Source organism: Lepidochelys olivacea (genome assembly GCF_965140295.1).
Source record: "Lepidochelys olivacea isolate rLepOli2 genome assembly, chromosome: 1".
NCBI lineage: Eukaryota > Metazoa > Chordata > Testudines > Cheloniidae > Lepidochelys > Lepidochelys olivacea.
In genome coordinates, this window is record NC_140411.1 from 244,572,323 (window position 1) to 244,587,949 (window position 15,627).

Here is a 15,627-nt window from a genome sequence, read left to right on the forward strand (position 1 = left end):
CTCTGCATGCTGCACTTACGTACACAACGCTCCAGACCTCGCTCCTTAGATGGCCTCTCTTTGACACTCTCCCATTTGCAACTTTGCAAGCAGACTTTAGTCACTCCCTCCCTTGTGGGCCAGAGCATGCCATTGAAGGCATGGGCTAGCATAGAGGGTATTACAGAGCCATCCACAACATGCCTTCCAGAGTGCCCGGGATACAGGATAAGTATGCATGCTGCATTGCCCCTTAGAAGACATAGCACATTCTCCCCTTCACATCTGGCCATTGTCTTGCATCTGCTTCCTGCCCCTTTCAGTTGGCTAGTGCCCCAGGGGACACTAGTAGGGAGCAGTCCGTACCGTCAAGCTCCTGTGCGGGTGAGCATACAAGGAGCCTTTCCCCCCTTATGTACATATGCAAGGGACAGGCACAGCCTGAGCCAATATTGGAACAACCATCTTCCCAATCCACCTTCAAATCACTCCTGAAAACTCATTTCTTACCACTAGGCTTCTAGCGCTTCACTTTTCTCCCACCCTTTCTGCTCCCAGTCTTGCTCCTGATTGTTCAGTGTTTGCCTGGTGTCTGCTTAAATTAGACTGCAAGCTCTGGGGTAGGGAATGTGTTTTTAAAGTGCCATGGACATCTGTGTCACTATGTGAATAATGAATAATCTACACTGAATGCGGCAGTGGTAGACGGCAGTGGCTAGGCAGTGTTCGTCAGGAAGGATTTAGACAGAAGGGGAACTCTGCCTGCCTCGGCACTGACAGATAAAGAACTGAGCTTCACTGAGAGGAATGGAGTTACTGTGGAAAGTACTGACCTTGCTTTGATTGTTAACGGGACACAGAACCACCATGGGACATGACTTATTGAAGGGTTGAGATTCCTTTAGGTGCTATTGCCCCGTTTTACCATGGGGGATGCCATGGCATCTTCTTACAGTGGGAGGCGGGATTCTGTGGCCTCTTCTTATGTGAGGTTGGGGGTTGCCATGGCCTAGTTTTGCCAGCAGCCTGTCCCCCTTCCTGCTGTACCATTTTGACAGTGTTTCCCAAAGAATTCAGAAGCTCCTTTGACATAAGAATGGCCATGCTGGGTCAGACCAATGGTCCATCTAGTCCAGTATCCTTTCTCCCAATAGTGGCCAGTGCCAGATACTTCAAGAGGGAATAAACAGAACAGGACAATTACTGAGTGATCCATCCCCTGCTATCCAGTCCCAGCTTCTGGCAGTTAGAGGTTTAGGGACACCCAGAGCATGGGGTTGCGTGGTCCCTGACTATCGTGGCTAATCACCCTTGATGGGCCTATCATCCATCAACGTATCTAGTTCTTTTTTGAACCCAGTTATACTTTTGACTTTCACAACATCTCCAGCTCCTCCTTTGGCACACTCTCCTGCCTAACATCCCAGAGCATGCTCACCACCAGTAGGTCGTTGAAGAGGAACACCTCCCTCTGGTGAGCAGCCTGCTTCTGCATTTTATTCACGTCCGTCACCTCGTAAAGTCGGCTGCAGCAGACCAGCCGGCGATGGGGCACAGACAGAACCTGCAAGGCCCAAGAGAGAAGTTAAGTGGGAAATGTTCTCACTGCCCTCCCAACCCAAACGATTCAGTGTCATTTCTAGCTACTCAAACCTTCGTGCAGTGGCATGGGCCAGCTCTGCCCACCTGAATCCTTCTCCTCACCATCACTTTCCCCATGTGCCACAGCAAGAACTGGCCTGCACCCTTTGACTCTGAGGAACCTGATGGAGTGGTGGGGCAGGCAGTCACTGGAAGCCCTCTTATTATTGAATCAGATCACCACGTCTGGCTTACAGAGATCATGGGTGGTTGCTTACCCTCTTCAGCATCCTGCCATCACCCCAGCTGTGGGTTTGTAACTTTCTGGCCCTTCTGGAGATTATTTCACACAGTTGAGGTCAATGGTGTGTTTTTGCATTACTTATTAGTCCTGGCCAAGGAAACCATTGGTGTTCTCCTAACCCTTACACTCCTCAAGGAGCTCCTGGGAGAGCTGGCTGAGATCGCTTTCTATCAGACTTTTCCTTTCCTTTCCTATGTCCTCACAAAACCTGAAAGAGAGTCTGAAGCACTGCGGTGTATCTCTGAGGTGTCAACAGGCAGGGCCCGTGATAAGACTCTTGGCTAGAGGATGAGTGCATCAGCTAAGACAAATTCTGGCTAAGGGAGCTCCAGAACCATTAAGAAAGAATGAGATTGCAAGAAAGAGGGGAATCCAAGAAAAGGGAGCAAATGTTAAAGGACAGAAGGGAGTGGAAGGAGAGAAAGAAAGGACTATAGAAAAACAGGTGAATGGAGAAGGAAGGCTGCAGCTGCAACAGAAGGCAGGACAGAGGAGGAGATGAGAGGAGTGAGGAAGTAGAGGTGAGAAGAATAGAGCAGAGGTTAAGAACTCACTGTTTTCATCCCTACTATGGATTTCTCCACCTTGGTGACATAGGTCACATGATCCTCATTGGATTTGAGCTCTTTCTGTTGGATCCTCTCATAGATCCCCACAACCAGCTCCCGGGGAATGTCAGCGCCGTCGTCCACCCCTGCAAAGCACAGAGAATGTAGAGCAGGCTAGGCAGAGAGCAAGGAAAGAGCTGACAGTCCTCAGCATGCACCGACTGCCTTCTTTACACAGTGTGTCTAGGCAGTGTGGGGGAGATGGGGAGGAAGCAATAATCTCTTGGTATAATATACTGCCTTCTCTGCTGATATAATGATATAATCGGGAGAATGCAAAGGATTTCGATATTCCACTGCTTTGCATGCTGGCTTCTTTCCACATGTTCCCTGCCATTTTATAGTCACACTTTCATATTTATAGATCTTGGGCCACTCAGCAATAAAACCAGGCATTGATTTCATATAACCATCAACTTTAGAGATGGAAGAGGCCTATTAGGAGATCCAGCCCATTCCCCTGCCAATGCAGGATTGTGGCTCAGTTGTACCTTTACTAGTTGCTTGGTCTGGTCTAGTTGTAAGTGTCCCCAGTAGTGGGGCTTCAACCACTTCCCTTCAAGATTAAGAGGTGATGTGTATGTAGATTGTGGTTAGATGACAACTAAAGTGAGACCCAAGATAAGAGAAGGCAGGTGTGGATAGCAAGGAGGAGAGCACTCTGGATAGACAGTTAGAGGAATAGCATGGAATTAAGGAAGGGGAGATTTAGGCTATCCAGAAATCCTGTCCAAATATTTGAAGCACCAAGATGGGAAAGGAGGTGTTCCGGGAGATCCAACAGGATGTAACTAGGATGAAATCAAGCAAAGGAAAATTTCAATATCAGAGAAAACTTCTGAACTGTGATATCTATTAAATTGTGTACATATCTCTCAAGAAAAGTGGTGGAAACCCACTCCTTGAGGCTTTTAAAAGTGGGCTGGACATATTGCTGGAGAATATACTGTAGAGGACAATCCTGCACTGATCCACTGGGTGATGGACTAGCTAGGACCCAACAGGTCTTTTCCATCACAAGCTTCTGCTATTATGATTCACAGAGAGCAGCAGCCCTGGTTACAGAAGCTTCAGTTTGTCTTTGGCTTCAGCTCTAGCGCACACAGAATCTGGAGCAGCAGGAGTTATGCCTACCTGGTGCAGCACCCTCACCTCTCAGGTTCCGGATGAAGTCCTCCAGCATCATCTTCCTGTCGGGTTTGATGTTGGGGCTGTACATGTCTGTGTTGAGGAGGATGATCGCGAAGGCCAGGATGAAAATGGTGTCCGGGTTATGGAACTGCTGGACCACGTCTGGGTTACACATACAGTACCGCTGGCTGTAGTGGGAGGGATGCCCAGACATACCATGGAGACCCCAGAGTGGAAATCAAAGGCCAGTCTACCCCAGATGTGCACTTAGCGAGGCCCAGACCGCTCCCCCTCAACTAGACCTCAGCACGAAGGAGCAAGGCGCAAATCACTCCTTTACAACCACACTTGCCTTCATCTCACACAAACTGGGAGTATCTGGCTGTTCTCCCAAGGCACAACTTACCCAGCAAGGGCAAATTGTGCCATCTAAGGATCAGCTCTACTGACTCACAGGGAGCTCAGGGAGCAACTGTGTCCCAGCGGGGCTCCGCAGGCTGGTGTACCCTGCTCCCCTACACGTGGCTGGTTGCAGGGGCAGGGGTGAAGCCCTGGGTCCACCTCCTACTTCCCTCTTTTGGGGCACAGTACTCACAGGTAAGTGCTGAAAGAGCAGTGTCATTATGGCTGCTCCTTGTGTGGGTCTTGCACACAGAGGTGGGGAGGTTCCTTGTGTGCTCTCCACCCTGCACAGCCATGTAAGGGACCATCTGACTCTGGCCCCAGTATGCTGTGCAGTCCTAGAAACCTGTAACTGCCTCAGGCCCCCAAGGGATTTCCCACTCTGCACCATGGATACCACTGAGTTCCTGCGAGACAGACATCTCTGTGCCAGCAGGACAGATGGGATTTTACCTGTTAGCCTGCCTCAGGATTTACCCTTCCTTCAAAGAGAGGTTTAGCTCTGTCACCCTCTCTCCTTTGTCCTACAGCTGCAGAAATGTTAGCCACCCACTTCACCTTGAATGGTCTCTTGCAACATGTGTTAACTCCTTATGCTGAACAATCTGTTCCACCTTGTATTTAGCTTGACACGCTGCATACCTTTCCCAGACCTGAAGAAGAGCTCTGTGTAGATCAGTAGCTTGGTCTCTCTCACCAACAGAAGCTGGTCCAATAGAAGATATTCCCGCACCCACCTTGTCTCTCTAGTATCCTGGGACCAGCAAGGGTACAACAACACTGCAAACAACACTCTCGCTCCAGTCACTCCTTTACTTTGCCTACTTCCTGCCACCCCCACGTCCCAGCTCTTATTTTCCTCAGTGTAAACAGTCAGTGTCTCACAGCCAGCAGGGCTGCGTGGGCACACTGCAGTGACGGCTCTCCTACCTGAAGGCCTCAATTAGCCGTTCCACCTTCTGAGCCTCTCCCTGCACACGAATGTGGGCTTGGAATTTCCGCAAAGCTTCATCCAGCTCCATGCCCGAGAAGTCCATCTCGTCCACCACACAGCTAAGGGGCGAGGAACACAAATTCCTTCAGCACCAAGCCTACAATAACACTCTCTCTGAAGTGACACAGGGTGGGCTCATTAAGCAACCTACCAAGGCAGACAGTGACACCAGCAGAGCTTCCTATGGATTCTGCAGCATGTGAGTAATTCCTATGAACAGCCATGTATTTATTTCTTCATCTATTTCCTGTCGTCTGTCCATTGCTCACACACTGACCTGTGCAGTGACCCAGTACATTCACTCACTGCCACTCCTCCTCCTACTCACCCCCTCCAATCCATCCCTAACCTGTCCACTCATCCATCCCTCTCTTATACACCAGCAATTCATCCCGTTGGCTCTGCATGCACTTCTATCACCATTCATTCATGCATCCATTCCCCTTACCATCCGTATCTTCCTCACACCTCCTCATTCAGGCCCTGAGCAGGAGAAGTTTTCCTCTGGTTAATCATTAGCAGGTTCATGGTAGCAGCCCCTCTGCAAATGTAACATTTAAAAATAAAAAGCTCTTCCAGTGCATTGTTTCCCTGCACTAAGCCCAGTGCTTAATTTGCAATGAAAGAGGTTCCGGGGCTCAAGCAATTTTTTTACTTTCATAACTGATGCAGCAAGCCCAGAGGTGCCGACGCTATGAACTGCCAAGCCCAGAGGTGCCAGGGCTATGAACTGCCAAGCCAAGAGGTGCCGGGGCTCAGCCCTTGCACAAATTAAGCACTGACTGAGCCCCAGTGATAACTCTTGTTGCCAGTGTCTAGGATGCTGTGGAAAGAAACACCCCTCTCTGCCTACTTCCTCTATACTTTGGCTCCAAACTAGTGAAAGCTGAGCTCCCCTTCAGGCAAGTGAGACCAACTGCAGCCCCCCTCCCCGCAACTCTGCCATGTTGGGGTTAAAGTCTGCACATCATAATTGTACGTCTCTTCTCCCTACTGGCTATTTCTTCACACCCCTTCTCCACACACTTTGCGAAAGGCTGCTTTACACACTTCAGCATGACAGGTTTCAGAGTAACAGCCGTACTAGTCTGTATCCGCAAAAAAAAGAGGAGTACTTGTGGCACCTTAGAGACGAACAAATTTATTTGAGCATAAGCTTTCGTGAACTACAGCTCACTTCATAGGATGCATGCAGTGGAAAATACAGTGGGGAGATTTTATATACACAGAGAACATGAAACAATGGGTGTTACCATACACACTGTAATGAGAGTGATCAGGTAAGGTGAGCTATTACCAGCAGGAGAGAAAAAAAAACAAAAACTTTTTTGTAGTGATAATCAAGGTGGGCCATTTCCAGCAGTTGACAAGAACGTGTGAGGAACAGTAGGGGGGTAAATAAACATGGAGAAATATTTTTACTTTGTGTAATGACACATCCACTCCCAGTCTTTATTCAAGCCTAATGTAATGGTGTCCAGTTTGAAAATTAATGCCAATTCAGCAGTCTCTCATTGGAGTCTGTTTTTGAAGTTTTTTTGTTGAAGAATTGCGACTTTTAGGTCTGTAATCGAGTGACCAGGGAGACTGAAGTGTTCTCTGACTGGTTTTTGACTGCTATAATTCTTGATGTCTGATATGTGTCCATTTATTCTTTTACATGGAGACTGTCCAGTTTGGCCAATGTACATGGCAGAGAGGCATTGTTGGCACACGATGGCATGTATCACATTGGTAGCTGTGCAGGTGAACAAGCCTCTGATAGTGTGACTGATGTGATTAGGCCCTATGATGGTGTCCCCTGAATAGATATGTGGACACAGTTGGCAACAGGCTTTGTTGCAAGGATAGGTTCCTGGGTTAGTGGTTTTGTTGTGTGGTGTGTGGTTGCTGGTGAATATTTGCTTCAGGTTGGGGGGGCTGTCTGTAAGCAAGGACTGGCTTGTCTCCCAAGATCTGTGAGAGTAATGGGTCGTCCTTCAGGATAGGTTGTAGATCCTTGATGATGCGCTGGAGAGGTTTTAGTTGGGGGCTGAAGGTGATGGCTAGTAGCATTCTGTTATTTTCTTTGTTGGGCCTGTCCTGTAGTAGGTAACTTCTGGGTACTCTTCTGGCTTTGTCAATCTGTTTCTTCACTTCAGCAGGTGGGTACTGTAGTTGTAAGAATGCTTGACAGAGATCTTGTAGGTATTTGTCTCTGACTGAGGGGTTGGAGCAAATGCGGTTATATCGTAGAGCTTGGCTGTAGACAATGGATCGTGTGGTGTGGTCTGGATGAAAGCTGGAGGCATGTAGTGGACTGGTCCAGGCTGAGGTTGATGGTGGGATGAAAACTGTTGAAATCATGGTGGAATTCCTCAAGGGCTTCTTTTCCATAGGTCCAGATGATGAAGATGTCATCAATGTAGCACAAGTAGAGTAGGGGCATTAGGGGACGAGAGCTGCGGAAGCGTTGTTCTAAGTTAGCCATAAAAATGTTGGCATACTGTGGGGCCATGCGAGTACCCATAGCAGTGCTGCTGATTTGAAGGTATACATTGTCCCCAAATATGAAATAGTTTATGGGTGAGGACAAAGTCACAAAGTTCAGTCACCAGGTTTGCCGTGACATTATCGGGGATACTGTTCCTGACGGCTTGTAGTCAATCTTTGTATGGAATGTTGGTGTAGAGGGCTTCTACATCCATAGTGGCTAGGATGCTGTTTTCGGGAAGATCACCGACGGATTGTAGTTTCCTCAGGAAGTCAGTGGTGTCTCGAAGATAGCTGGGAGTGCTGGTAGCGTAGGGCCTGAGGAGGGAGTCTACATAGCAAGACAATCCTGCTGTCAGAATGCCAACGCCTGAGATGATAGGGCATCCAGGATTTCCAGGTTTATGGAGCTTGGGTAGCAGATAGAATACCCCTGGTTGGGGTTCTAGGGTTGTGTCTGTGTGGATTTGTTCTTGTGCTTTTTCAGGGAGTTTCTTGAGCAGATGGTGTAGTTTCTTTTGGTAACTCTCAGTGGGATCAGAGGGTAATGGCTTGTAGAAAGTGGTGTTGGAGAGCTGCCGAGCAGCCTGTTGTTCATATTCCAACCTATTCATGATGACGACAGCACCTCCTTTTTGATTATGATGTCAGAGTTGTTCCTGAGGCTGTGGATGGCATTGTGTTCTGCACGGCTGAGATTTTGGGGCAAGTGATGCTGCTTTTCCACAATTTCAGCCCGTGCACGTTGGCGGAAGCACTCTATGTAGAAGTCCAGTCTGTTGTTTTGACCTTCAGGAGGAGTCCACCCAGAATCCTTCTTTTTGTAGTGTTGGTAGGAAGGTCTCTGTGGGTTAGTATGTTGTTCAGAGGTGTGTTGGAAATATTCCTTGAGTTGGGGACGTCGAAAATAGGATTCTAGGTCACCACAGAACTGTATCATGTTCGTGGGGGTGGAGGGGCAGAAGGAGAGGCCCCGAGATAGGACAGATTCTTCTGCTCTGCTAAGAGTATAGCTGGACAGATTAACAATATTGCTGGGCGGGTTAAGAGAACCACTGCTGTGGCCCCTTGTGGCATGTAGTAGTTTAGATAGTTTAGTGTCCTTTTTCTTTTGCAGAGAAGCAAAGTGGGTGTTGTAAATGGCTTGTCTAGTTTTTGTAAAGTCCAGCCACAAGGAAGTTTGTGTGGAAGGTTGTTTTTTTATGAGAGTATCCAGTTTTGAGAGCTCATTCTTAATCTTTCCCTGTTCGCTGTATAGGATGTTGATCAGGTGGTTCCGCAGTTTCTTTGAGAGTGTGTGGCACAATCTGTCAGCATAGTCTGTGTGAGATTGTAATGGATTTTTCACCTTCAGTCCTTTTGGTATGATGTCCATCTGTTTGCATTTGGAAAGGAAGATGATGTCTGTCTGTATCTGTATGAGTTTTTTCAAGAAGTTAATGGATTTCCACTCCATAAGGCTAAATTCAGTGCCTTGCATAATGACAGGTTTCAGAGTAGCAGCCGTGCTAGTCTGTATCCGCAAAAAGAAAAGGAGTACTTGTGGCATCTTAGAGACTAACAAATTTATTTGAGCATAAGCTTTCATGAGTTACAGCTCACTTCATCGGATGCGTGCAGTGGAAAATACAGTGGGGAGATTTATATACACAGAGAACATGAAACAATGGGTGTTACCATACACACTGTAACAAGAGTGATCAGGTAAGGTGAGCTGCATGTGACACTTCCTCTCCTTTCTTACACGCATTCCTTGTTTTGAAGGTTTTCTTCACAGATGTAACAGCTGCAGACTTGCTTTTTTCTCCATAAAATCAAAGCTGCCCCCGTATAGTCATTTGTCCCATGCCCAGAGGAGCATGCCCCACATGTTGGGAAATGCAGAGCTAGTAGAAATGGCAAAGGAATGAGGAAATCTGGTTTAGCCATTTCCGCTGGGCTTGCACTCCATTTGTCTGGCAGATTTCTTTAGGTGCCGGCAGGATTTTAAAGGTTCTCTACGATCTTTATAAGGTACAAACTGTAACAATTGTTCACTGACACTCAACTCTATAGTACTTCTCAGGGGACTCCAGGAAGGAGGGTCACTTCTTTCCAAAAGAGGCAGGGATTGTGGAAGCTGAGCTTGGCCAGCGGATCTGTAGCCACAAGCTCTGTAAGAGTGACAGAATCTCCTCAGCCTCCAGGGCCTTGGTGCAAAGGCAGCTTAGCCTCCAGCTCAATGAAACTGCCTCACCCCAGAGCTGGCTGCACTAACAGAAGTAAGACGGGGGGAGGATCTCTGAGAGTGGGTTCCTGCATCCATGTCAAGGATCACACAGCTCTTCCATGTGCCATAACTGAAGAAGGCCTGCTCATTGTTGCATGTAAGCACCACTGTGCCGCAGATGGCTACGACCATGCAATCAGATGGACTGAGAGGCAGGGAAGCAGAGGGCAGTGTAACTGACTGAGCAGGTCCCTTCCAGATTCCTGACCAGCCAGCACTGTGGGACAAGTGACAAAAGACTGTTCTCAGAGTCCATCCAGCTCTGCAGTGAGCCCAGCACACACTGGGACAGGACTTTGGGAGTCTGGTCACTACTGAGCATTTAAGTTGATAGCTGCGTCCCTCAAAAATGAGGACTAGTATTTTGATACAAGGCGCTCCCAACAACCTGGGACAACAGAGAGCTCAAAACGCAGGCACTTGGCATCCCCTGGGGATCCGAGTCCAGATGCCTAGCATTCCTTGGGGATGGGATCTGGGCCTGGCACCCAATGGGATCATTTTTCACTGTTAGAACATTCCCAGCTGCGTTTCCTTGGGCTTCATGCCCACAGGTAGTATGCCCAGAGGCACGTCGCCCACTGATAGCGAAACGTGTGTTGAGGCATCATGCCAGCGATGATTGTGCCGCGAGGCATTTAGCACAGGACTAATCGTGGCGATGGAGACTCGTGGTGAAAGAGTTCTGAGAAGGCAAGAAGCAGCTGTACCGTGTGGGGCTCGCATCAGCTCAGCCAAGCACAATGACCTATTTTAAAGCTTTTCTGCTCAGGTGACAACACAGCGGGAGCTGGGCTGTAACTAAAAGCGTCGGTAATGAACTCACAGCCCAGGCTCAGGGAGGGAGGTGAGGAGAGGCAGCCAGGTGGAAACTCTTAAAACCACAAGACTCAAAGATATTAATAAATAACATTCCTCTCCCCCCAAAAAAGAAAGAGAACTTCAGGCCCAACTGGAAGAGAAGAGCTCAACTCACGTGAGGCCAGCTGCACTGCGCATGCCAGGGGCTCCACACGGGAACATGGCGCCATGCGCATGGCTCTCCTTGCACAAGGGCGGCTGTGCCATGCACGCTAGCCCTCCCAGGGCTCAAGTGGCTGCAGTGTGCATGCCAACTCACTTGGTAGGGAGACACTACTTCATACACACCGGCCCTCCTAGTATGAGAAGTGCATGGCACAGCCTGCCAGCTGTTCTACCTTACTGCCCATTTCCCACAGGAGAAGCTGCACTGTGTATACAGTCCTTTTTGCATAGAACAGACTCCCCAGTGCAGACCGCTCTCCTCACACAAGGGGGGCTGCAAATACATGCATGGCTCTGCTTACTTGAGGGGTGCTCTGCCAGGCCTATAGACCTCGTGACATGAGAGTGTCTGTGCTGCGTACAAGGTTGCTGCACAATCTTCCTACCCTGGGTGCCTTAGCAGGAGCAGAAGCTGGGCTGTGCACAAGTACATGTCACATGTGATCTGCATTGTGTACATGTCTCCTCCCCCTCCCGAAGGTGTACTGCACACCTGGCTCTCCTTGCACTAGGGAGGCAGTGGCATGCACAGCTCCCTCCTGCATAACTCAGATCTTCCTGGGGATATTGCACATGGTTGGCAGCACTAGGCAAACGTCTCTCCCCATCCCCTCATTATCAATCTGTAGCTGAACTAAATCCATGGTCTCACCTCTGGTGTAGAAGCTTTTGCACAGCCCCTGCTCAAATTCTCTTGTAATGCAAATCTCCTGGGGCCCCTCAACAGGGGATGCTAACTCCTTGATGAGTGCGGTTGTTTTGGGAGTAGCCAGGAAGCCTCCTGTGTCAATCCAAGGACAGTTTAATGGGTGAAATAGCAAACTGGCTTCCATCACTGAGAGCTGCCTCCTCATGCTTCTGGTTGTGAATTTCCATCTCTCAAGAGGAGCTCCTCTCTGCCTCGCTGCCCATTAGAGAAAGGGAAGGCAACATGTGTCTAACAGTGAGAACAGCAGCACGCCCGCAAGGAGAATGCATCAGAACAAACCCAGCAGTTGCATTCTAACGGTGACCTGCCCTTATTCACCGCAACGTCTCCTACGTTCCTCCTTTGGAAACAAATGAATCAGGACAGCCGCTCTGACCTTCCCAGGATCCTGTGATCCAGAATGCGAGCAATCCAGCCCCAGCAGCGCTGCCAGCTTCATTCATGGCACAGATCACAAGAACTGGCTCATGAACGAACCAGGAATGTATGAAATTCCTGAGACAAAAACAGGGGGAAGGAAGAAAGAGGGCATGAAAGAATGAATGAAGGCAAACAAAAAGACAGCATGAAAGGATGAATGTCAGCAAAAAGAGAGAGAGAGCATGAAAGAATGGATAAAGGAATGAGAACAGCAGCAAGCAAGCATCAAACTAAGAAAGCACAGAAGAAAGAATGGCTGGAGAAAGAGATGAAGGCAAGAATGAGAACATTGCGCAATGTTGTGAATGCTGATGTTTTTTACTGGGTCCCCTTCCCACACAGCTATGTGATCTGTCTGATAGCATGTGTGGAATATGTGATATGCAGACATCCTAAAAACCGCTTAGGAATCAGATCAGCGGTCTAGTGGCCACGCAGGCTGGGACTGTCGCTCAGTCCTCATACTTTGGGCTAGCTCTGTGCAGTCCATGAGGGTGGCAGAGAATGGGTCACATCTGGCTGTCTACTGAGTCTGCTTGGCTGACTGTAGGAGCCGTGGGAATAGGATCCAGTGGGAGATGTGCTGGCCAGAGGGTGGGGTTCTTGCACTGGAAGGTCTTATTGGGTGAACAGGGAATGAAGAAATAGGATGGGATTTTCAAAAGTGCACAAGATGATGGTAAACTCCCCTGTATAGATAAGCCCTTAGGAGTACAGTCCTAGTGACTTTCAAAGGAACTTGTGCTCTTCTGTCATTAGGCACTTTTGACAATACAACCCATAATGTGTTCAAATACCACAGAGTACCCAGCTACCATGTTGATGATTGTAGATTTCATTGGGTGAGATGAAATTAGATGGGGGGGAGCGGGAAGTATTATTCAAGGATAGCAGGGGCTTGGAAGCCCTGATTTGGGGGTAGTGGGGAATAATTTACCAAACTGGCCAAATCTTGTGCTAAAAATCTTTACATCCCTGGATATTTAACACACTTTGTGATCTACACAGTACATTCCTCTTGTCTGTATCCACATTCACTCACTAAGCATGAATTAAAGAGGTCACATTTTTAAAGGACGGTGCAAAAATATTGGTGCAATTATTAACTCTGTTAAATGACAAAAGAAACAGATGGCAGGTCACTTGCCCATCTGCCTGAGCGGCGGCCTTTAATGGCCCAAAGTCTCCTTGGAATCCAACAGGAGTCTCCTGAGTAAAGATACCAATGCTGAGCCAGTAGTTTGTGACCTGGGCCATGCTGCTCAGCACTTGAGTGCATGAGGGAGGCTGGAGACTTTCACAGCTGTTTTAAAGGCTGTCCTATTATTTATTAATCTGGTTTGGTTAATTGAACTGGGCTGTGATAAGAAGAAAGCTTACAGCTCACATTTCCAACATGAGTTTTGAGTTGCTTTTCATATTAAACTACAGCTGAATTAACACAGTAAATCTCATAAATAATTGAAATGACTTTGCAAGAACGGAGGGCGGGATTCTCAGACTCACGTCTGTAATCTGCACGCGCAGCTGTCACCCCCGTGCTCTCAGTTGTGTTCACTGCATGGGTCTATCGCCCATCCGGATATGCTCTGTCAGGGGTACACAGTGCTGCCACCCAAGCACTTGTGATAATGTGGCTACTTGTGCAGCTGAGAGAAGGAGGGAGCGCACCAGTCCTGCTGGCAGCACTGGGCACCGCAGACAGAGCATATCTGGGTAGGGTGACCAGATGTCTCGATGTCATAGGGACAGTTCCTGATTTTGGGCTCTTTTTCTTATATAGGGTCCTATTACCTCCCCACCCCCATCCCGACTTTTCACACTTGCTGTCTGGTCAGCCTGTACTTGGGCAGGCTGTAGACGTTAAACACACCACTCAATGCACAGAGGCTGATACACTAACGTACGAGGACGCTGCTCGGCTGATGGGACTAGACACACTGGCGCTCTGGTGTTGTGTTAATACACTAAGTGTGGATAGGGCAGGGGACTAAGACATCGGAGATGGGTTCTGCCATAGATTCAGTGGGCCAATTCTTCTCTCATTCATGCCAGTGTAACTATTAACTTGAAAGGAAATGCTTCCAATTTACACTGGTGAAGGGGCAATCAGGCCTGAGTGATCTTGGGCAAGTGTGACAGGGTGCACTTGCCCCACACTGGCCAAGAAGGGGTTAAACACACACTCTGGGCAGAGGAAACCCCGCCCCTCACCCTTGCTGGACATACTCCAACTGGAGCAAGACTATAAAAGTGAGCAACTCAGCTCAGTCAGGGCTGACCACTGAGGAGGGAGGATGCACTTTACAGGCTCCAGCCTGGGAGCTGCTGAAGCCCCAGACTGCAGAAGCCAGAGGCACCAAGACCCAAGCGGATACCCAGGTACCCAAGGATGCCCCAAAGAGGTTAGAGTCGCACAGGCCAAGAAACCTGGACATCCCAGAGATGCCCAGACCATGGTATCAGGGACAGGGTAGGAAGTAGCCAAGGGGGACTAGTTGTTGTTGGGGACGTCAGTGTGTTGCGGTTGGATCCCCGCTGACTCAGTGGCAAGAACACTTGCCACTGTCAGGGCACTGGGCTGGGACCCGGTAGAGTAGGAAGGGCTCAGGTTACACTACCCCAGACACCACTCACCCCTGGGTGGCGGCCCACTCCCCTGACCAGCCACTAGGCCACACAGCCCTGCGGAGGACGGCAGCCTTATTTACTCTGGCCATTGGGCCAGATCACCCTGAGGGAGAGGGAAGCCTCAGTGACTCTGGCCACTAGGTCACATGGCCCTGTGAAGAAGGGCAACTGTAGAGACTTTGGCCATTAGGTCTTACTGCCCTGAGGATAAGGGTAGCTGGGTGGACTTCACTGTGGGGCCACAATGCCATTACCCCACCCCAAAGGGGAACGGGGTGCATTTGCCCTGTGATAGCAAGTCACAGAACTTCTGTCCATCTGTAAAATGGACCCAATGATACTCCTTCACCTTTGTTAAATGCTTTGAGACCTATGGCTGAAAGATTCTTCGGAGGTGCTGTGTGTGGTGAGGATGGTGCTCAGGTACATTAACACTCCAGAATGCACATGCACTCACAGCTCTACTGACATGCGCAGTAATAATGACTTGGCATCTACATCATATTTACACTGGGATGCATGGCACAGGCTCTGTTGTAGGAACCTTTCTCACTGAATGCTAGCACATCATTTGTTTACCCAAGAGACAGAGAAGAACATTGTCAGTGGGGGCTGATGCACAACCTAGGGGTAGCAGGAATTATCCGCCTACTACTATCGCAACAAGCCCTCTCTCTGCACTGAAGATGGGCTTGGATTTAAAGAGGCTCTGTCTGGAGATGCAGCCCACACATTGCCTGATGGAGAAAAAGGCAATTACTTTTAATTGTGGCACTCAGCATGAAATGATTTGAGAGACCATGTGCCTCAATTACGGCTGGATCAATACACACACAGTATATGAGACAGAGAGGCAGGATACATGGCCAAGCACCTGTGGCAATAAAATAATCCTGATATATAGCATGGCATTTATGGCAGTGATAAGCCTTGAAATTTGGACCCAAGTTTGGCTCCTGATTTGACATCTCTTCCTTCCCCAAAGTTATGGGGGGGAAGGGAATTTGGGTTTCCAGTTCAGCTCTGTTCACCACAGGCCCTAACTGTGGAATTTGAGTGTCTCACATTCGGGAGAATGGGGGAGGGGGCGCATTCCAGGTT

At 48.8% G+C, this 15,627-nt stretch overlaps 1 protein-coding gene across 1 annotated transcript in view; it reads right to left on the reverse strand.

The window, feature by feature from the left end:
• IQSEC3 (IQ motif and Sec7 domain ArfGEF 3) overlaps positions 1–15,627 on the reverse strand; it is a 125,462-nt gene that overhangs the window by 12,192 nt on the left and 97,643 nt on the right. Inside the window, exons 6-9 of the mRNA XM_084637350.1 lie at positions 4,936–5,058; positions 3,625–3,791; positions 2,419–2,558; positions 1,418–1,543 (exon numbers count right to left, since the gene is read on the reverse strand). Of these exons, the coding sequence (XP_084493476.1) occupies positions 1,418–1,543; positions 2,419–2,558; positions 3,625–3,791; positions 4,936–5,058 (556 nt within the window). The remainder of the gene's footprint in view (positions 1–1,417; positions 1,544–2,418; positions 2,559–3,624; positions 3,792–4,935; positions 5,059–15,627) is intronic.